Here is a 22,987-nt window from a genome sequence, read left to right as displayed (position 1 = left end):
CGCGTTGGCACCGACAAATATTTGGTTTCCCTCTTCCCCGGGTTGCTGTAATCTTAAACCGCCGGGAGCCCGAGGCCTATATTTATAGAGAAACGCACGTTCCGGAGGCCGCCGTGGGCACCACTGGGTTGCCTCGGGAAGAATTTTTGTAATTTGGAGGACAGTCCCTGTTTTCATTGTTTTCATTTTTTGAAATTGGGAGCTTCCAGACCAGGACAGATGAAAATTAACAAACTCCCAGGGAGGGCCATATTGTTTTTGAGAGCCTTTTGTCTGTGGTTGGGCAGTCTCGTCGGAGCCGTCCCCGCACTCCTCTCCGGCCCTCGGAGCCGACTCCAGCTTCTCTGAGCTTCACTGCCACCTGTGGGCCGTGGCTCAGAGCGGAGCCCCTTTTGTCCTGTGTGGCCCCCCCTAAGAAGTCCTCCTGGCGGGGCTCGGGGTACTGGGGGCTGGGGAGATGAACGCTGCGGCCAGCAGCTACCCCATGGCCTCCCTGTACGTGGGTGACCTGCACTCGGACGTCACCGAGGCCATGCTGTACGAAAAGTTCAGTCCTGCGGGGCCTGTGCTGTCCATCCGGGTCTGCCGCAACATGATCACCAGCCGCTCCCTGGGTTATGCCTACGTCAACTTCCAGCAGCCGGCTGACGCTGAGCGGGCCTTGGATACCATGAACTTTGATGTGATTAAGGGAAAGCCAATCCGAATCATGTGGTCTCAGAGGGATCCCTCTTTGAGAAAATCTGGCGTGGGAAATGTCTTCATCAAGAACCTGGACAAATCTATAGATAACAAGGCACTTTATGATACTTTTTCTGCTTTTGGAAACATTCTGTCCTGCAAGGTGGTGTGTGATGAGAACGGCTCTAAGGGTTATGCCTTTGTCCACTTCGAGACCCAGGAGGCTGCCGACAAGGCCATCGAGAAGATGAATGGCATGCTCCTCAATGACCGCAAAGTGTCTGTGGGCAGATTCAAGTCTCGAAAAGAGCGGGAAGCTGAGCTTGGAGCCAAAGCTAAGGAATTTACCAATGTTTGTATCAAAAACTTCGGGGAAGAGGTGGATGATGAGAGTCTGAAAGAGCTATTCAGCCAGTTTGGTAAGACTCTAAGTGTCAAGGTGATGAGAGATCCCAGTGGGAAATCCAAAGGCTTTGGCTTTGTGAGTTACGAAAAACACGAGGATGCCAATAAGGCCGTGGAGGAGATGAATGGAAAAGAAATCAGTGGGAAAGTCATTTTTGTCTGCCGTGCACAGAAGAAAGTGGAAAGGCAGGCCGAGTTAAAGTGAAAATTTGAACAGCTGAAACAGGAGAGAATTAGTCGGTATCAGGGGGTGAACCCTACATTAAGAACTTGGATGACACCATTAATGATGAGAAGTTAAGGAAAGAGTTTTCTCCTTTTGGATCAATCACCAGTGCTAAGGTGATGCTGGAGGATGGGAGAAGCAAAGGGTTTGGCTTTGTCTGCTTCTCATCCCCTGAAGAGGCAACCAAAGCAGTCACGGAGATGAACGGACGCATCGTGGGCTCCAAGCCACTGTATGTCGCCCTGGCCCAGAGAAAAGAAGAGAGAAAGGCTCACCTGACCAACCAGTATATGCAGCGGGTGGCCGGGATGAGAGCGCTCCCCGCCAATGCCATCTTAAATCAGTTCCAGCCTGCAGCTGGGGGCTACTTTGTGCCAGCAGTTCCACAGGCTCAGGGAAGACCTCCATATTACACACCTAACCAGTTAGCACAGATGAGGCCTAATCCACGCTGGCAGCAAGGTGGGAGACCTCAAGGCTTCCAAGGAATGCCAAGTGCTATACGCCAGTCTGGGCCTCGTCCAGCTCTTCGCCATCTGGCTCCAACTGGTAATGCTCCGGCCTCTCGTGGCCTCCCTACTACCGCTCAGAGAGTCGGTGTTCCCACAGCTGCGCAGAGCCTAGCGCCTCGTGCCGCTGTTGCTGCCGCTGCTCCTCGGGCTGTTGCACCTTACAAGTACACCTCCAGTGTCCGCAGCCCTCACCCCGCCATCCAGCCCCTGCAGGCACCCCAGCCTGCGGTCCACGTGCAGGGGCAGGAGACGCTGACCACCTCCATGCTGGCCGCAGCACCCCCGCAGGAACAGAAACAGATGCTGGGTGAACGTTTGTTCCCGCTCATCCAGATGATGCACTCAAACCTGGCTGGGAAGATTACGGGTATGCTGCTGGAGATTGACAACTCGGAGCTGCTGCACATGCTGGAGTCCCCCGAGTCTCTCCGCTCCAAGGTGGATGAAGCTGTGGCAGTCCTGCAGGCTCATCATGCCAAGAAAGAAGCTGCCCAGAAGGTGGGCGCTGTTGCTGCTGCTACCTCTTAGACAAGGACAAACCGATTCAAAAGCCAAATAACCCCTCATGGAATTCAGCTCAAGGTTTGAAGATGTCCTAGCTTGTCCTATGGACCTCAACACCAAGAACCACAAATTGCAAATTTAATAGGTCATTTTGTATCAAAAGGTCAATTATGAAGCACCTAGAATTTTTCAATTAAAAGAATATATTCTCTGGGTTCTGATATGGCCCAAACAGTGTTAACTTTTTTTTTTCTATTGTGAGTTTTGATTTTTCCCCCCCAGAAACTGGTTTTATTTGATGTACCCAAGTCTTAAGTTTCTCAATAAAGAAAAAATCTCCATTAAAAAAAAAAAAAAAAAAAAAACCTAAAATTCTGGTGCCACTAAATAGGCAGTGCTGCCTTTTTTTTTAATCTACATTTGAAAAATTTTAATGGATCTTTAAATGAGAGTTTTAATTCAGTTAACTAAAATATACATAAGAATAATTTATTAATCTAATATGAAGATCCATCAGAAAGGAAAGGACATTTTGAGAAATGTCAAGAAAGTGTGACTTTATTCATAATATATATACCATGAAACAGATATTTTCCATTATTTTGGTTACTTCAAAATTTAAATTCTGCTTGTTTTTCAATTAATTTTTTTCATGACAGATGCTGAGTATTGACCTGTTTTTTTTATTCCTGACAATATTAATAGGCTGCCCAACTATATGATACAACTGTTTTTTGCATTTAATTTAAAAGACTTTGGCTCAGCATTTAAAACATCAGGTTACGTGATTTCTAAGATTTCAACTACCTCTAAATTTCCATTGTTTTGTGAGTCAAACTAATGTCATAGAAAATACGTGCAAGGTTCCCAAAAAGTATTTATGCAAAAGTTTTCATGTTTTTGGAGCATGACTGCCTAGGTCTGCTCAGTCAGCAGGATGGGCCCAGTAAGGAAAAGCAGATGCATCCCAGGAGTTGGGTGGGTGGGGCTGGGAAGGGAGGCAGTGCATCTGCCATGAGGGCAAGCTCTCTCATGAGGGTGACAGAAAGTGGTCAGTAGGCATGGGTATGTGACCTCCTCTGTGAGGTATGGAGGTGTCCTCATAAGCAACAGGAACAGGAGAAGCTTAGGAGTTCACATGGGCAAACAACAACATTCCTGTGGGTCTGGAGGAAATGGGGCCCTGGTCACAGGGAAGGTGACAAGACCCTCCTCGTTAAGAGGTGATGGAACAGGCAGCTTACCATTACAGTCTGCAGTCCATGAGAACAGGAGAAATCAGTTAATATTTTAATGAACATTTAGCATCTATATATACTCCCCAGTTCTTTGCCTGGTTGTTGGGAAAGAAGAGACAGCTGAGAAACATCAATTGAAGATATTCCATGTGGAGTAGGAGAGCTGGCAGAAACTCCTTCCCTCCTCCAGGCACTCCAGACTTTCAAATGGCAGGGAGTGAAAGTCAGGCAGGACAGCCAAGTACAACACCTCACAAGCATTTCCAGAAGAATGAGATCTCCCTGGGCACAGAAAACCTAGGGCAGGCCTGAAGATCAAAGCAAACTCCCCAGGAATATAGAGAGTTGACACCCAGGCTCTAAAGCGGGGAGGCATTTCCTACAGTTTGGAAAGCTGGCTGTTTGGATGTAAAGCACAAGGATAATACTGGAATTTCATGAGAGCTTACATCCAAAGTCTGCAAGAGAAAAGTCCTGATCCTATTCTCAAAACATGTGAAACTAGTGATAAACTGAATTAAACTAAAGTTTCAAGAAAACCTAGACTCAGATTAACCACAGATCATATTGACTCAGTTCTTCAATTAGCAGTATGATACAAGAAGGACCATGATTTCTATGGAGGTAAATATTATTTACCTCAGCCTCCACTATTCTATTACACAAACTGTCTGACATAAAATTTAAAATTATGGGACACAAAAAGAAGCAAGAAATGTGGCCTGTGATTAAAAGAGGAAACAGTCAATAGAAGCAAAAAAGGAGGCTATAGTATCGCCAGACCAGGATTTTTAAAAGACTGTAAAAAAAAAAATACCAAAGGCTCTAGGGGAAAGAGAGTAAAGTGAATGTGAAGAGATGAATAATTTCAGCAAACATGGAAACTATAAAAAAGAAATTTAAATGTTAGAAATAAGAAATACAATATTAGAAGAATTCACTACATATGCTTTATAGCATGGACACAGTAGAGGAAAGAATGAACAAACATTAAGACAGGTCGGTAGAAAGTTTCTAAACTGAAACACAAAAGGGGGAAAAGAAGCAGAGCACCTGAGATATTTGAGACAATAACAAACAATCTAGCATATGTGTAATTGGAGTTCCAGAAGGACAGGAGAGTGAGAAAGGGATAGGAGAAATATTTGTAAAGATAGTGGCTGAGAATTTTTCAAAATGTATTAAAGACATTATCCCAAATATTGAAGAAGTTCAGTGAACCATAAATGATGCTAGATATCCCTACAGAACAAAATGAATTTTGACCCTTATCTCACTCCTTCCACAAAAATTAAATCATGATATATCATAGAAATAAATGTAAAACACAAAACCATAAAGCTCTTAGAAGAAAACATCATGACATATCTTCTCCATCATAATGTTTCTTAAACAAGACACAAAAGTGCTAAATATAAAGAAAAAATTTAAAATTGGATCTCAACAAAATTAAATTTTTCTCATCAAAAAACACCATGAAGAAAATAATAAGTGAGCCATAGGTTGGAAAACATAGTCATTGTGTACGTAGTACATCATGTACACAAAAACATAGTCATTGTGTACATCTAACAAAGGATTATACCCACTAGGTATAATAAACTATGAATCAACAACAAAAAATGAACAATTTAATAAACTAGCAAATGATTTAAATGAACAAGTCCCATCAGAAGTTATATGAATGCCCTTAGTAAATAAAAAGTTCTCTATTAGTTATCAGAGAAATGGTAATTAAAAACAAATTATCAAGGGGAGGAGTCAAGATGCCAGTGTGGGAAGACACAGAGTTAACATCTCCCCACAACTAGGGCACCTGCTGACCGCTGGTGGGGGACTTTGACCCCCAAGGAGATGGGAGGAACCCCAGAGTAAACTAGTAGGACCCAGGGGGACCAAGGAGGGAGGAGAAGTGGAGGCCAGACAATTTGGGCACCCCTGAGGCTGGGGAGATCAGCAGAGGCAGGCAGGAGGGGCCCTCCCAGACCACAGACCAGAGGAGAAGGAGGAGAAGAGGGAGTTTACCCCACCCACTTGAGCCCAGGAAGCCTGCTAGGCTCCCAGGTGAGGTCCCCTGCACTCTGAGACCAGGGGTGGGGGGCAGGCCTGGGTCTCTTCTGTTCCTTGAGCCTAAGCCCCAACCACACAGCCCCCAGGGCCTTTTCCAGCCCTGTGGGTCCTGAGCATTGGCCCTGCCCACCACCCAAACCTCCCCCTTACTTAGGCCCCACTCTCCACATCCAAATCCTTTCACACTCCCCCATGCCCTTTTTATTTTTTTTGCTTTTCCCTTGCCCTTTCTTTTTCTTTTTCTTGTCCTCTTTTTTAATACTATGGTACTGATGTACTTCCAGTTGTTGATTCACCTATATTTTTATTTTTACATTCTTTCTAACATATCTGTTAGTTTCCTAGTATAATTTTATTTTTAAATTTGTTATTTTCTCTTTTTTTTTTTTTTTTTTTTTGCTGCCCCACGTGGCTTGTGGGATCTTGATTCACGAACCTGGGGTTGGGCAGAAGCTCCTGCAGTGAAAGCTCCAAGTCTGAACAACTGGACAAACAGAGAACCTCAGACCACAGGGCATATTCAGCAGAGTGAGGTCTCACAGAGTTCCCCATCTCAGCACCAAGACCCAGATCTACCCAATAGCATACAAACTCCAGTGTTGGGAGCCTCAGACCAAACAACCAGTTAACCAGGAACACAATCCCACTCATAAAAGAAAGAGGTGGGGGGGATGGCAAAATAATATGTCACAGATGAAGGAGCAAGATAAAAACCTACAAGACCAAATAAATGAAGAGGAAATAGGCAATCAACCTGAAAAAGAATTCAGACTAATGATAGTAAAGATGATCCAAAATATCAGATATAAAATGGAAGCACAGATTGAGAAAATATAAGAAATGTTTAACAATGATCTAGAAGAACTAAACAAACAAACAGAGATGAATAACACAATAACTAAAATGAAAAATACACTAGAAGGAATCAGAACAGAATGACTGAGGCAGAAGAAGGAATAAGTGATCTGGAAGACAAAATGGTGGAAATAACTGCCAAGGAGTGGAAAAAAGAAAAAAGAATAAAAATAATTGAAGACAATCTCAGAGACCTCTGGGACAACACTAAATGCAGCAACTTATGAATTACAGGTGTCCCAGAAGAAGAAGAGAAAAAGAAAGAGACTGAGAAAATATTTGAAGAGATTATAGCCAAAAAATTCCCTAACATGGGAGAGGAAATAGTCACCCAACTCCAGGAAGAACTGAGGTCCCATACAGGATACACCTTAGGAAAAACACACCAAGACACATATTAATGAAACTAACAAAAATTATATTCAAAAAATATATTAAAAGCAGCAAGTGAAAAACAACAAATAACATACAAAGGGATCCCCATTGACGTTATCAGCTGATTTTTCAGTGGAAGCTCTGCAGGCAAGAAGGGAGTGGCAGGATATACTTAAAGTGATGAAAGAGAAAAACCTACAACCAAGATTACTCTACCCAGCAAGGAACTCATTCAGATTCGGTGGAGAACTCAAAAGGTTTTCAGACAAACAAAATCTAAGAGAACTCAGCACCACATAACCAGCCTTATGAAAGAAGGCTAAAGAAACTTCTCTAATCAGGAAACACAAGAGAAGAAAAAGACCGACAAAAACAAACCCAAAACAATATAAGAAAATGATAATAGGAATACATATATCGATAATAACCTTGAATGTAAGTGGATTAAATGCCCCAGCCAAAAGACTCAGACTGATTGAATGGATACAAAAACATGACCTATATATATGCTGTCTACAAGAGACCAACTTCAGACCTAGGGACACATACAGACTGAAAGTGAAGTGATGGAAAAATGAAGGTGGAATTGCCATACTTGTATCAGATAAAATAGACTTTAAAATAAAGACTGTTACAAGAGATAAGGAGGGACATTGCATAATGATCAAACGATCAATCCAAGAAGAAGATATAACAATTATAAATGTCTATGCACTCAACATAGGAGCACCTCAATACATAAGGCAAATGCTAACAACCATGAAAGGAGAAATCAACAGTGACACAATAATAGTAGGGGATTTTAACACTCCACTTACACCAATGGACAGATCAGCCAAACAGAAAAGAAATAAGGAAACACAAGATTTATATGACACAATAGACCAGAGAGATCTAATTGATATGTATAGAACATTTCACCAGAAAGTGACAGAATACACTTTCTTCTCAAATGCACATGGAACATTCTGTAGGATAGATCACATCCTGGGTCACAAATCAAGCCTTGGTAAATTTAAGAAAATTGAAATTGTATCAAGCATCTTTTCTGACACAACACTATGAGATTGGAAATCAATTACAGGAAAAAACTGTAAAAAACACAAATACATGGAAGCTAAACACTGTGCTACTAAATAACCGAGAGATCACTGAAGAAATCAAAGAAGAAATTTAAAAATATATAGAAAAAAATGACAATGAAAACATGACGAACCAAAATCTATGGGACACAGCAAAAACGGTTGAAAGAGGGAAGTTTGTAGCAATTCAATCTCACCCCAAGAAACAAGAAAAATATCAAATAAACAATCTAACCCTACACTTAAAACAGCTAGAAAAAGAAGAACAAAGAAAACCCAAAGTCAGTAGAAGGAAACAAATCATAAAGATCAGAACAGAAATAAATGAAACAGAAATGAAGAAAACAATAGCAAAGATCAATAAAACTAAAAGCTGGTTCTTTGAGAAGATAAACAAAATGGATAAACCCTTAGCCAGACTCATCAAGAAAAAAAGGGAGAGGATGCAAATCAATAAAATTGGAAATGAAAAAGGAGAAATCACAACTGACACTGCAGAAATACAAAGGATTATAAAAGACTACTATCAACAACTATATGCCAATAAAATGGGCAACCATGAAGAAATGCACAAATTCTGGAAAGGTACAATTTTCCAAGACTGAACCAGGAGGAATTAGAAAATATAAATAGACCTATCACAAGTAATGAAATTGAAACCATAATTTAAAATCTTCAAACAAACAAAAGTCCAGGACCACATGGCTTCACAGGTGAATTCTATCAATTATTTAGAGAAGAGCTAACACTGATCCTTCTCAAAGTCTTCCAAAAAATTGCAGAGGGAGAAACACTCCAAAATTCATTCTATGAAGCCACCATCACCCTGATACCAAAACCAGACAAAGATATCACAAACAAAGAAAATTAAAGACCAATATCACTGATGAACATAGATGTAAAAATGCTGAACAAAACACTAGCAAACAGAATTCAATAGCACATTAAAAGGATCATACACCTTGATCAAAAGGGATTTATCCCAGGGATGCAAGTCTTCTTCAATGTATGCAAAACAATCAATGTGATACACCACATTAACAAATTAAGGAATAAAAAACATATAATCATCTCAGTATATGCAGAAAAAGCTTTTGACAAAATTCAACACCAGTTTATGATAAACTCTCCAGAAGGGCTTCCCTGGTGGTGCAGTGGTTGAGAGTCCGCCTGCCGATGCAGGGGACACGGGTTCGTGCCCCGGTCTGGAAAGATCCCACATGCCGTGGAGTGGCTGGGCCCTTGAGCCATGGCCGCTAAGCCTGCGCTTCTGGAGCCTGTGCTCCGCAACAGGAAAGGCCACAACAGTGAGAGGCCCACTTATCGCAAAAAAAAAAAAAAAAAAACTCTCCAGAAAATGGGCATAGAGGGAACATACCTCAACAATAATGGCCATATATAAAAACCCACAGAAAGCATCATACTAAATGGTGAAAAACTGAAAGCATTTCCACTATGATCAGGAACATAACAAGGATGTCCACTCTTGCACTCTTATTCAACATAGTTTTGGAAGGCCCAGCCATGGCAATCATAGAAGAAAAAGAAATAAAAGGAATACAAATTGGAAAAGAAGAAGTAAAACTGTCACTGTTTGACGATGACATGATACTATATATAGAAAATCCTAAAGATGCCACCAGAAAACTACGAGAACTAATCAATGAATTTGGTAAGGTTGCAGGATACAAAAGTAATGCACAGAAATCTCTGGCATTCCTATACACCAACATCAAAAAATGAGAAAGAGAAATTAAGGAAACACTCCCATTTACCACTGCAACAAAAAGAATAAAATACCTAGGAATAAACCTGCCTAAGGAGGCGAAAGACATGTACTTAGAAAATTATAAAACACTGATGAAAGAAATCCAAGATGGCATAACAGATGAAGAAATATACCATGTTCTTGGATTGGAAGACTCAATATTGTGAAAATGACTAAACTTCCCACAGCAATCTACAGATTCAGTGTAATCCCTATCAAACTACCAATGGCATTCTTCACAGAATTAGAACAAAAATCTTAGCAATTTTGTTCACCTTCTCAAAGAAACAGCTTTTAGTTTTATTGATCTTTGCTATTGTTTCCTTCATTTCTTCTTCATTTATTTCTGATCTGATCTTTATGATTCGTTCCTTCTTCTAACTTTGGGATCTTTTTGCTTTTCTTTCTCTAATTGTTTTAGGTGTAAGGTTAGTTTGTTTATTTGAGTTTTTTCTTGTTTCATGAGGTAGGATTGTATTGCTATGAACTTCCCTCTTAGAACTGCTTTTGCTGCATCCCATAGGTTTTGGGTCATCGTGTTTTCATTGTCATTTGTTTCTAGGTATTTTTTCATTTCCTCTTTGATTTCTTCAGTGATCTCCTTGTTATTAAGTAGTGTATTGTTTAGCCGCCATGTGTTTGTATTTTTTACAGATTTTTTTCCTGTAATTGATATCTAGTCTCATAGCACTGTAGTCGTAAAAGATACTGGATACAATTTCAATTGTCTTAAATTTACCAAGGCTTGATTTGTGACCCAAGATATGATCTATCCTGGAGAATGTTCCATGAGCATTTGAGAAGAAAATGTATTCTGTTCTTTTTGGATGGAATGTCCTATAAATATCAATTAAGTCTGTCTTGTTTAATGTATCATTTAAAGCTTGTGTTTCCTTATTTATTTTCATTTTGGATGACCTGTCCATTGGTGGAAGTGGGGTGTTAAAGTCCCCTACTATGAATGTGTTACTGTCGATTTCCCCTTTTATGGCTGTTAGAATTTGCCTTATGTGTTGAGGTGCTCCTATGTTGGGTGCATAAATATTTACAATTGTTATATCTTCTTCTTGGATTGATCCCTTGATCATTATGTAGTGTCCTTCTTTGTCTCTTGTAATAGTCTTTGCTTTAAAGCCTATTTTGTCTGACATGAGAATTGCTACTAAAGCTTTCTTTTGGTTTCCATTTGCAAGGAATATCTTTTTCCATCCCCTCACTTTCAGTCTGTATGTGTCCCTAGGTCTGAAGTGGGTCTCTTGTTGAAAGCATGTATACGAGTCTTGTTTTTGGATCCATTCATCCTGTCTGTGTCTTTTGGTTGGAGCATTTAATCCATTTACCTTTCAGGTAATTAGCGATATGTATGTTCCTTTTCCCATTTTCTTGATTGTTTTGTGTTTCTTATTGTAGGTCTTTTCCTTCTCTTGTGTTTCCTGCCTAGAGAAGTTCCTTTAGCATTTGTTGTAAAACTGGTTTTGTGGTGCTGAATTCTCTTAGCTTTTGCTTGTCTGTAAAGGTTTTAATTTCTCCGTTGAATCTGAATGATGTCCTTGCTGGGTAGAGTAATCGTGGTTGTAGGTTTTTCCCTTTCATCACTTTAAATATGTCCTGCCACACCCTTCTGGCTTGCAGTTTCTGCTGAAAGATCAGCTGTTAACCTTATGGGGATTCCCTTGTATGTTATTTGTTGTTTTTCCCTTGCTGCTTTTAATATTTTTTCTTTGTATTTAATTTTTGATAGTTTGATTAATATGTGTCTTGGCATGTTTATCCTTGTATTTATCCTGTATGGGACTCTCTGTGCTTCCTGGACTTGACTGACTATTTCCTTTGCCATATTAGGGAAGTTTTCAACTATAATCTCTTCAAATATTTTCTCAGTCCCTTTCTTTTTCTCTTCTTCTTCTAGGACCCCTATAATTCGAATCTTGGTGCATTTAGTGTTGTCCCAGAGGTCTCTGAGACTGTCCTCAATTCTTTTCATTCTTTTTTCTTTATTCTTCTCTGCAATAGTTATTTCCACTATTTTATCTTCCAGGTCACTTATCCGTTCTTCTGCCTCAGTGATTCTGCTATTGATTCCTTCTAGAGAATTTTTTATTTCATTTATTGTGTTGTTCATCTCTGTTTGTTTGCTCTTTAGCTCTTCTAGATCCATGTTAAATGTTTCTTGTATTTTCTCCATTCTATTTCCAAGATTTTGGATCATCTTTACTATCATTATTCTGAATTCTTTTTCATTTAGACTGCCTATTTCCTCTTCATTTGTTTGGTCTGGTGGCTTTTTACCTTCCTCCTTCATCTGCTGTGTGTTTCTCTGTCTTCTCATTTTGCTTAACTTACTGTGTTTGGGGTCTCCTTTTCACAGGCTGCAGTTTCGTGGTTCCCATTGTTTTTGGTGTCTGCTCCCAGTGACTATGGTTGGTCCAGTGGGTTGTGTAGCCTTCCTGGTAGAGGGGAGTAGTGCCTGTGTTCTGATGGATGAGACTGGATCTTTTCTTTCTTGTGGGCCGGACCATGTCCAGTGGTTTGTTTTTGGGTGTTTGTGACCTTATTATGATTTTAGGCAGCCTCTCTGCTAATGGGTGGGGTTGTGATCCTGTCTTGCTAGTTGTTTGGCATAGGGTGTCCACCACGGTAGCTTGCTGGTCATTTAGTGGAGCTGGGTCTTGGCATTGAGATGGAGGTCTACTGGAGATTTTCACCATTTGATATTACGTGGAGCTGGGAGGTCTCTGGTGGACCAATGTCCTGAACTTGGCTCTCCCTCCTCAGAGGCACAGGCCTGACAGCTGGCCAGAGCACCAAGACCCTGTCATCCACATGGCTCAGAATAAAAAGGAGAAAGAAAGAAGGAAAGAAAGAAAGAGAGAAAAGTTATTAAAATAAAATTTTTTTTTAATTATTAAAAATTTTTAAAAATTGGGCTTCCCTGGTGGCGCAGTGGTTGAGAGTCTGCCTGCCGATGCAGGGGACACGGGTTCGTGCCCTGGTCCGGGAAGGTCCCACATGCCGCAGAGCGGCTGGGCCCGTGAGCCATGGCTGCTGAGCCTGTGCGTCCGGGGCCTGTGCTCCACAATGGGAGAGGCCACAACAGTGAGAGGCCCATGTACCGCAAAAAAACTAAATAAATAAAAATAAATTTTAAAACATTAAAAAAATTAAAAAGTAATAAAAAAAAGAAAGAAAGAAAGAAGAGAGCAACCAAACCAAGAAACAAATCGACCAAGGATAACAAGGGCTAAAAACTATACTAAAAAAAAAAAAAAAGACAGAACCCTAGGACAGATGGTAAAAGCAAAGCTATACAAACAAAATCCCACACAGAAGCATACACATACACACTCACAAAAAGAGAAAAAGGAAAAATATATATATCCTTGCTCCCAAAGTCCACTGCCTCAATTTGGGATGATTCGTTTTCTATTCAGATATTCCACAGATGCAGGGTACATCATGTTCACTGTGGAGATTTAATCTGCTGCTCCTGAGGCTGCTGGGAGAGATTTCCCTTTCTCTTCTTTGTTCTCACAGTTCCCAGGGTTCAGCTTTGGATTTGGACCCACCTCTGTGTGTATGTCGCCTCAGGGCTTCTGTTCTTCACTCAGGCAGGACGGGGTTAAAGGAGCCGCTGATTCGGGGGCTCTGGCTCACTCAGGCCAGGGGGAGGGAGGGGCACAATGAAGGGCGAGCCTGCGGCGGCAGAGGCCAGCATGACATTGAACCAGCCTGAGGCGTGCCGTGCGTTCTCCCGGGGAAGTTGTCCCTGGATCCCGGGAGCCTGGCAGTGGCGGGCTGCACAGGCTCCCGGGAGGGGAGGTGTGGATAGTGACTTGTGCTTGCACACAGGCTTCTTGGTGGCGGCAGCAGCAGCCTTAGCGTCTCATGCCCGTCTCTGGGGTCCGCGCTGATAGCCGCAGCTCGCGCCCATCTCTGGAGCTCCTTTAAGCAGCGCTCTTAATCCCCTCTCCTCGCACCCCAGGAAACAAAGAGGGAAGAAAAAGTCTCTTGCCTCTTCGGCAGGTCCAGACCTTTTCCCGGACTCCCTCCCGGCCAGCCGTGGTGCACTAAACCCTTCAGGCTCTCTTCCCGCCGCCAGCCCCAGTCCTCTCCCTGCGCTCCGACTGAAGCCCGAGCCTCAGCTCCCAGCCCCCGCCCACCCCAGCGGGTGAGCAGACAAGCCTCTCGGGCTGGTGAGTGCCGGTCGGCCCCGATCCTCTGTGCGGGAATCTCTCCACTTTGCCCTCCGCACCCCTGTTGCTGCGCTCTCCTCCACGGCTCCGAAGCTCTCCCCCTCCGCCACCCGCAGTCTCTGCCCGCAAAGGGGCTTCCTAGTGTGTGGAAACCTTTCCTCCTTCACAGCTCCCTCCCACTGGTGCAGGTTCCGTCCCTATCCTTTTGTCTCTGTTTATTCTTTTTTCTTTTGCTACCCGGGTACGTGGGGAGTTTCTTGCCTTTTGGGAGGTCTGAGGTCTTCTGCCAGCGTTCAGTAGGTGTTCTGTAGGAGTTGTTCCACATGTAGATGTATTTCTGATGTATTTGTGGGGAGGAAGGTGACCTCCACGTCTTACTCTTCCGCCATCTTGACGGTCTCTGGGAGATATAAATCTATTTGATGTGTTACTTTAGTTTTTTTCAAATGATATTATATGACGTCTAACGTGGGCTGGTTCTAAAGTGAATTTATGAAGAGACGGCTCATAGGAAAGTTTCTTGTCTATGAATTCAGATGAAAACTGTATAAATGATGAGCTGGGCTGTAAAATCAGCTGTAAACAAAATTAAAACCAGTAAGCCTAATGTCATCGTTCAGTCAAGCAATTTTAGGATATTCCAGAATATTAAATTGTGATCTGTAGTCATATTGTTTCATAAGGAAATGAAAAACTCTTTCATGTCCTGATAGGCTTTTACGTGGTAGAATATAACAGTGTCAATTCATAGCCCAATACTTGTAGTAAAGTATAAACACTCTTTGGGGCCATCGCTCACCATGCTGTGTGAACAGGGGTTTCTGTTCCAGCAACAAGGACCCTCACCTGGCTTCTGTTTATATCTCAACACCATTTTTAAATGCCCCAACTCCAGCAGACTGCCAGTCTATACTCTATTTCAGTTATTTATTCCTGCTAAATTAGCTGTCTGTCCTCCATTCTGTCAGCCTGTTTCTTCTTGGTCCCCTTCTGCAGCCAGCAGTTTGTCCTATTAGACATGCACCCATCATTCCATCTGTTACCCCTTACCTCCCTCCCTTGATTTCCCTTGTGCTTAATTTGCTAATCCTCCACCTTGAAAAGAATCCTCTCCCCCTTCCTTAGGTACAGGCTGTGCCTAGTGACATCCTTCTAAAGAGAACTGTGCAAGGGGAAAAAAAAAGTAACTTTGCAATGGAGAAACCTGACAATGACTACCTCAGCCAGGTGAGCAAGGTCAGCATCAGTATTCATAAACCATCTGCTGATAGTGTGTACTCTCTACGACACTTTACCTTTGTGGTCTTCCTCCCCAAAACCCTTAACTCGAGTCCTATCAGGAGAAAAACATAATAATGGGACATCCTACCAAAAACAATCCTCTAATCTATCTTCCTTCTCCTGTTAAAAACCCACAAGTTTTGCTGGTGAATGTCTTTAAAATGGGCTGCTCCCCCACAGGTGTTCTCTTTGTCCTCAGCTGTGCTGCAGTGGAGATTTGCTCATCTCTAGTTGATGGCTCCAGATATATCCTTATTTCCCAACTCTTGTTGCAAAGTTGTACCTCATTTCCCTTCACTGCACCTGTGGGTGACCTTCATTCCTCCCACAGTTTTGTTGTGAGCTTTAAGTGACATCAAAGTACGTGAGCTGTCTGAAGTCTGTGAAGAGAGTTCACAGGTGCATCTTCGCTCTGCTGAGAGGATGGGGTCCTGTGGAGTGACTGCTCTCAGATGCTCTCTAGTTCACAAACTTTCTTTTCATCTTCCTCCATCTTATTGTCTCAGAGAAAGAGTTGTGTCTATTATGAATGGTGTAAAATGTCAGTGGATGTTTCTGAAAAGGTAGCTTTTATCATTTACACACATAAATGACAAAATTAATTCATAAGTGCAAATGCTGAAGAATAAAATTTTATCGGTAATTCCCATCACAGCATCTCATTAGCTCATCCTAATCATTCCAGCCTCATCAGCATCTCTCTCACCAGCTGCCTCTGAGAGAAGATTTTGATTCAATAGCTTTCTGTGTGTGACTTACGTTAGTTTTTTTTCTTCCAGTTTTACTGAGAAATAATTGACATACAGCACAGTAGAAGTTTAATGATAATTAAGCACAATGATTTGACTTACATACATATAAAGTGATTATCACAATGTTTAGTGAACATCCATCATCTCATGTAAGTAAAAAAATTAAATATTTTTAAAAAGACTTTTTCCTTGTGATGAGAACTCTTAGGACTTACTCTCTTCACACTGTCACATGTAACATACAGCAGTGTTAATGTTGTACATTACATCCCCAGTGCTTATTTATCTTATAACTCGAAGTTTGTACCTTTTGACTGCAAGATTTAACAAACTTTAGACAAAAAAAAACAAAAAAGAAGTTCCTAAAGAATGACCCTTTCTATGTCAAACTGTTCCACCATGTCAGGGTTTACATAATCCCATGGGAACATCTGTCAGTCTGCTCGACACTGGGAGTGCATTAGCAAAAAAACAAAAAGTGACTTTAGGTAACTTAAATAAGACTATACATTAAGGGTACGGGGTGCTCACAGAATTGAAGGGAATGTGGAGGAAGCTGGCTTGTAGTAAACAAGAAATGGGAGATGTTATGGGCTGAATTTGAAATTCAAATGTTGAAGCCCTAATCCCCAGTAGCTCAGAATGTGACTGTATTTGGGCCTTTAAAGAGATGATTAAGTTAAATAAGGCCATTGGCTGGGGTGGGGGGGGCGGTTGTCTAATCCAATTTCACCAGTGTCCTTATAAGAAGAAGAGATTAGGACACAGAGACACCAGGGGTGCATTCACAGAAGAAAGAGCACGTGATAACCCAAGGAGAAGGCAGCTGCCTGCAAGCCTGGGAGAGAGACCTCAGAGAAAACCAGACCTGCCAACACCTTGATCGTGGACTTCTAGCTTCCAGAACTGTGAGAAAATACATTTCTGTTGTGTAAATCACCTAGTCTGTGGTATTTTTGTTATAGCAGCCTGAGCAAACTAATATGGGGTTTTGACAGTAAGATCTGAGAATCGTCACTAGAATAAATGATAAACTTCCACTGTCTTTGTCTCACTTAACATCAAAGTCCTCAGTAGAGAGAATCCTATTAGCAGAGTTTAGATTCAGGTCATGTACCCTCATCCCCCCCTAGGTTAGTGAGATAACTGGCTTGTCCAAAGTCATCAGAGGACTGCTTTGTAGCCCCTTATACAGAGAGCAGAAAACTTTGAATCTCAACAAAACTGTACATGGTAGGTAGAGAGGGACTTTCCAGTAGGAAATCCAGGTGTGGCTAAGGGCAGATACTCGGATGCCCAAAAAGTGACAAATATTCTGCTTCTAATAAAGCATTTTTAAATAAATTCATCTGATTTTGAAATGGCCATTTTACTTTTTTGATAGAAAATAAAAATTCAGTTTTGCATGCATGCTTTCTATTTTTTAAATGTGAAAATTTTAAATATGAAATGAAATCAACCTTTGCTTTTGAGTTTCATTCCATCTCCATCACACCAGTCTGCCTTCAGCATCATGACTGATGCTGGAAACTCGGCCTCTGTGCACTGGTGCTGAATTGAGTCTCAGAGACAGAGTTTTGGGTGAAGTAGGAAAGAATTGCTTTATTGCTTTGCCAGGCAAAGGGGAACAGAGTGGGCTTGTGCCCTCAAAAACTGTGTGTCCCAACCTGGGTGGGGTGGGGGGAGTTGTGAGGTTTTATAGTCAAGGGCATGGTTGCTGATAAGGATTAGTGTGCATGCAGGGCCTGTATTTCTTCAATCTAGAGATCTTCTGGAGTCAGGTGGTCTTGTGATCTGTGGTTCTTGAGGTTATGGAACTGTGACTTTCTCTCTGGAACATCTTCCATTTGGTGGGGGTTTTAGTTCTGTAGAAGAGTGTAAAGATATTGTTATGTGTATCCCTTGAGGCAGAACCAGGACCCTGCCCCAAGGCTGCACTATTGTTTCTTGACTGTTCCTCCCTTGTCTCTCCATCCCCTCCCTTCCCTGATTAACAGCTGTTTGAACCTGCCCTTCAGAACTCAGGGAAGGAGGACATGGTTGCCTTCATTATCACAGATCATGCTGGACCTGTTCTCTCTAACCACCCAGGGCCAAGTCTTTCTGTAAAAACAGACTTTAGCATCCAGTATTGTAATGTCCTTTTTGAAGTCTTTTTTTTCTTCAAAATATTCTTTTCACATTTCAGTTGTCAGAAATTTTATAAAGAACTTCGATTCTGCCCTTTATTAAGCCTTTGCCTGAACAGCATCTGTGTCCTCATAGTGGATCTTTGGAAAGACAGCAGTTTATTTCAAGGATAACAAGCTGGGGTTCAAACCCTCACATGGAAACCAAGTGCCCCTAAAACTGAGTTCCTCTGCTGAGTGTATGATTAACCTCTCTATCCAAAACTTTATTACCTTTCTTGTCCCACACCTGTTCCCCTGAAGATTAAGGAGTATGAAAGAAAAGGGGGGATTAAAACCAAGCAGGACCCTGTGGGGCCCTCCTGTTGCAGGAAAGGGGACCCCTTCCAGGTCCCAAAAGTGGGCTCCTGTCTAACGCTCAGAAATGAATTGTCTGAGGAGACACACATGCTGACAAAGCAAGAGACTTTATTGGGAAGGGGCACCCGGGTGGAGAGCAGGAAGGTAATGGAACCCAGGAGGACCGCTCTGCCACATGGCTCACAGTCTCAGGTTTTATAGTGATGGGATTCGTTTCCAGGTTGTCTCTGGACAATCATTCTGACTCAGGGTCCTTCCTGGTGGCACACACATCACTCAGCCAAGATGGATTCCAGTGAGGAGGATTCTGGGAGGTTGGTAAGACATATGGACTGGCGTCTCCTTTTGACTTTTCCCGAATTCTTCTGGTGGGTGATGGCTTGTTTTTCATGTTCCTTACCAGGACCTCCTGTCACAAAATAACTCATGCAAATGGTTACCTTGGTGCCTGGCCATGGTGAGCAGTTTCAGTCAGTGTTTCCCCTAACACTCTCAGGTACCAAAGCCCCTCCATGTCCCTTGTTTCTTGTTTGCATAAAAAGGCTTTAGTCTCCTAGGCCTTCCCTGAGTTCCAAAGATCAGGCACAGGCAGTTACTAATTAGAGAAGTGAGGGAATGCAGAAACAAAGGAAAAACAATTAAACAAAAAAAGTAATGACAAAAGTTCAGTGATAAAACAGAGTCCTAGTTCCTCCTCAATGGATATATATAACAATCTGATATCTTTGAGTTATTCTTCAGGAACTAAGACACTCACTGCCACCTGCCCCTCAGGTGGAGGATAGTGACTACATGGTGACCACAAACACATAGACCACAGACTGGTTGGAACCAGAAAGTTGATGATTGAGATTCCCAAAGCACCACCCTGTTACCTCACCACCAACCAATCAGAAGAAAATCATGAATCCTGCAGCCCTCAATCCAAATGTTGCCTTTAAAAATGCTCCCCTGAAAACCATCAAGGAGTTCATGTCTTTTGAGCATGAGCTGCCCATACTCCTTGCTGGGCCCTGCAATAAATGATGTTCTTTCCTTCACCACAACCCAGTGTCAGTAAGTTGGCTTTGCTTTGTGGTGGGTGAGCAGACCCAAGTTCGATTCAATAACAACAGCAGATGGCAGTAATTCAAAGAAAGCTCCTTCACCTTGCATCTAGAAAGATGCTCTTCTTCTGAGAGAGTGTCTAGTAAGTCAAGATTCAATTATTAAAACACAACCATTACATCTGTGTGATGAAAGACACTATGCAATCTGAGAGGCCAAGGGAGAGCATCTGAAAGAATTTTGTTCTATGCCAAGAAAAACTATCACTACGTTTAGAAACCATGAGATCATCTTTTTTTATTCCTTATACTGAAATATCATTTAAGAATCTAAGGCTTTAAGTTTATACTTATTTCCTCAAGTCCAGATGTCTTTATAAATTTGTCGATGCTGAATAATGTTTGGATGAGTTTAACAGTCACTGCTCTGAGTCAGCACAGTGCTTTGGCTTATGTAGGATCTGCATAAAACCACTTCTCCAGTCCTTCTCCTGCATTTACCATTTACTAAGCAGGTGACTTTGGACAAGTTACCTGTTATATTGTGATTTATGATAAGAAATATATATATTTGGTCTTCATCCCTGGTCCAGGCACAAAGCTCCTAAAACCCTTGAAATTTCCTAAGTGTTGAGAGGGATAAAGCTGTCTTTTGTTATGTCAATGAGGTGACTTTCAAAAAGCCCCTAGGTAACCTAAGAATGGGGGCTGGTTGCCAGGGGAACAAACCACGTGATAGAATAGTTGCAACTTTCACTTCTACCCACTCCCCACAACTTCCCAGGTAGGAAGAGTAGCTAGAGATTTAGTTCAATCACCAATGCCCGAGGGTTATCTCACTGTGTGCAGCAGCGGCAGATCCACCAGGGCCACAGCCTGAGACATATATATGACCACTTCACAAACCTCTACCCACAGCTGATTAATAAATGTTCTGTGGTGGATAAAGTACAGGAGTTTTTAACAAAGCAAGATCAGTGGGCCCGGGATAACATCAAAAATTACAAGAATGACCCATTTTGGAGACACACAGGCTATGTTATGGAACAAATGGATGGGCTATATGTAGGAGCAACAAAGAGGGCTATAGTAGAAGGAACAAAGCCCATAACCCTGTTCCAGATTCAGTTCCTGAATGCTGTTGGAGATCTGCTGGACCTGATTCCCTCACTTTCTCCCACAAAAAACTTCGGCCTGGAGTTTTTTAAGAGATGGGACATGGGACATTGCTCTGCTCTTATTAAGGTTCTTCCTGGATTTGAGAACATCTTTTTTGCTCACTCAAGCTGGTACACGTATGCTGCCATGCTCAGGATATATAAAGACTGGGACTTCAGCATCAGTGATAAAGACACCAGCAGTAGTCGCCTCTCTTTCAGCAGTTACCCAGGGTTTTTGGAGTCTCTGGACGACTTTTACCTTCTCAGCAGTGGTTTGGTATTGCTGCAGACCACAAACAGCGTGTATAATAAAACCCTACTGCAGCACGTGGTACCCCAGTCTCTCCTGGCCTGGCAAAGAGTCCGGGTGGCCAATATGATGGCAAACGGAGGCAAGCAGTGGGCAGAGGTCTTTTCAAAATACAACTCTGGCACATATAACAATCAGTACATGGTCCTGGACCTGAAGAAGGTAAATCTGAACTACAGCCTTGATAAAGGCACTCTGTACATTGTGGAGCAAATTCCTACATATGTAGAATGTTCTGAACAAACCGACGTTCTGCGGACAGGATACTGGCCCTCCTACAACATTCCTTTCCATGAAAAAATCTACAACTGGAGTGGCTATCCAATGTTGGTTAAGAAGCTGGGTTTGGACTACTCTTATGATCTGGCTTCACGAGCCAAAATCTTCCGGCGTGACCAAGGGAAAGTGACTGATATGGAATCCATGAAATATATCATGCGATACAACAATTACAAGAATGATACTTACAGTAACGGTGATCCCTGCAATACCATCTGCTGCCGTGAGGACCTGAACTCACTTAATCCAAGTCCTGGAGGTTGCTATGACACCAAGGTGGCAGATATCTACCTGGCATCCAAGTACACAGCCTATGCCATTAGTGGGCCCACAGTACAAGGTGGCCTCCCTGTTTTTCACTGGAGCCGTTTCAACAAAACTCTCCATGAGGGCATGCCAGAGGTCTACAACTTTGATTTTATTACCATGAAACCAATTCTGTAACTTGACATAAAATGGAGGGAGATGAGATACGAAGGGCACTATTTTAACTACGTTTTCCCATTCAGAATTAGTCTTAATAAAATATATTCAATCTAAAAAAAAAAAAAAAAAAAAGGTTGGGGTTCAGAGAGCCTCCAGGTTGGTGAACACATGGAGATTCAGGGAGAATGCACCACTGCAGAAGGCATGGAAACTCCACACCATTTCCCCATACCCTGCACTGGGCATCTTTCCATCTAGCTATTCCTAAGTTATACCCTTTTATATTAACTGGTAATCTCATAAATAAAATGTTTCCCAAGTTCTGTGAGCCATCCTAGCAAATAAATAAAACCCAAGGAGAGGGTAGTGGGAACCTCCGATTTATAGTAAGTCAGAAGCACAGATAACAACCTGACATCAGATGCAGTTGGCATCTGAAATGGGTGAGGGAGCAGTATGGTAGAACTGAGCCCTTAACCTGTGGGATCTGATAGGACATTCAGCTGTTGTCAGAGAATTGCTTGGTGGTATCAGACACATGTTGAAGTTGTGTCGGAATTATATACCTAACCATTCTGGCTTCCATTTCCTCATCTGTAAATCGGGTATGAGGATGAAATAAGACAAAACGTGCAAGCTGTTAGGAACGTTACTACGACCTAAGGACTGAGGTACAGAGACAGAGAGACTGGTCCTGCCCTAGAGGGGCTGCAGAAGGTGGTACAGACCCCTGAACCCAGTGATGTCTGCTTAGGGACTGTACAGTCAGAGCACAAAGCTAGGCCTCCAAAGATGCTTTTCTTTCGGACCCACATCAAGCTTCAAAAAATGAGTAAGTCCCTAATTGGCCATAATGGGCAAAACCCAAGAGCTTGTTGTACAGGCAGTCAGCCACAGCTCCCAGTCATCCACGTGATCACAAGGGTACACAACTGATACACCTACAATTGCTCTGTACCCAGACAACCATTCTGCTTTTCACTTCCAGTACAGTATTCCATAAATTACATGAGAGATTCAACACTTTGTTATAAAATAGGCTTTGTGTCAGATGATTTTGCCAATTGTAACCTAATGTAAGTGTTCTGAGCACATGTAATTGTAGGCTACGATATTCAGTGGGCTAGGTGTCTTAAATGCATTTTCAACTTATGATATTTTCAACTAATAATGGCTCTATTGGGATGTAACCCCATGGTAAATCAAGGAAGATCTGTGCTAAGTCAGTGATTTCATTTACTTGCATGTCAAAGACCTAACTGCCAATTTCATCATGATCTGCTTCAGCAAATTAGGGGAAATGTCAACAGTTTGGGTGTCGATAATGTTTTGACA

The 22,987-nt window shown here is 42.1% G+C and overlaps 1 protein-coding gene and 1 pseudogene across 2 annotated transcripts; both read left to right on the top strand.

Annotated features, from left to right (window-relative positions):
* The first annotated feature begins 335 nt into the window (after positions 1-335).
* LOC309812435 (polyadenylate-binding protein 4-like) lies at positions 336-2,664 on the top strand (annotated as a pseudogene). The gene has a single exon. The product of its transcript is annotated as a polyadenylate-binding protein 4-like (transcript).
* Positions 2,665-17,978: 15,314 nt separating this feature from the next.
* On the top strand, positions 17,979-21,861 carry LOC309811968 (phospholipase B-like 1; the record flags this gene model as incomplete). The annotated part of the gene is made up of 2 exons (XM_082635328.1): positions 17,979-18,047; positions 20,327-21,861. The coding sequence occupies 2 exons, from the start codon at positions 17,979-17,981 to the stop codon at positions 21,668-21,670; spliced, it is 1,413 nt and encodes a 470-aa protein (XP_082491454.1). The 3' UTR covers positions 21,671-21,861.
* Positions 21,862-22,987: the final 1,126 nt, after the last annotated feature.

The sequence above is a fragment of the Mesoplodon mirus genome, assembly GCF_964341445.2.
Source record: "Mesoplodon mirus genome assembly, chromosome: 11".
Lineage (NCBI taxonomy): Eukaryota > Metazoa > Chordata > Mammalia > Artiodactyla > Ziphiidae > Mesoplodon > Mesoplodon mirus.
Note: the sequence above shows the minus strand (reverse complement) of the source record. Positions and strands in the feature narration are given on the sequence as shown.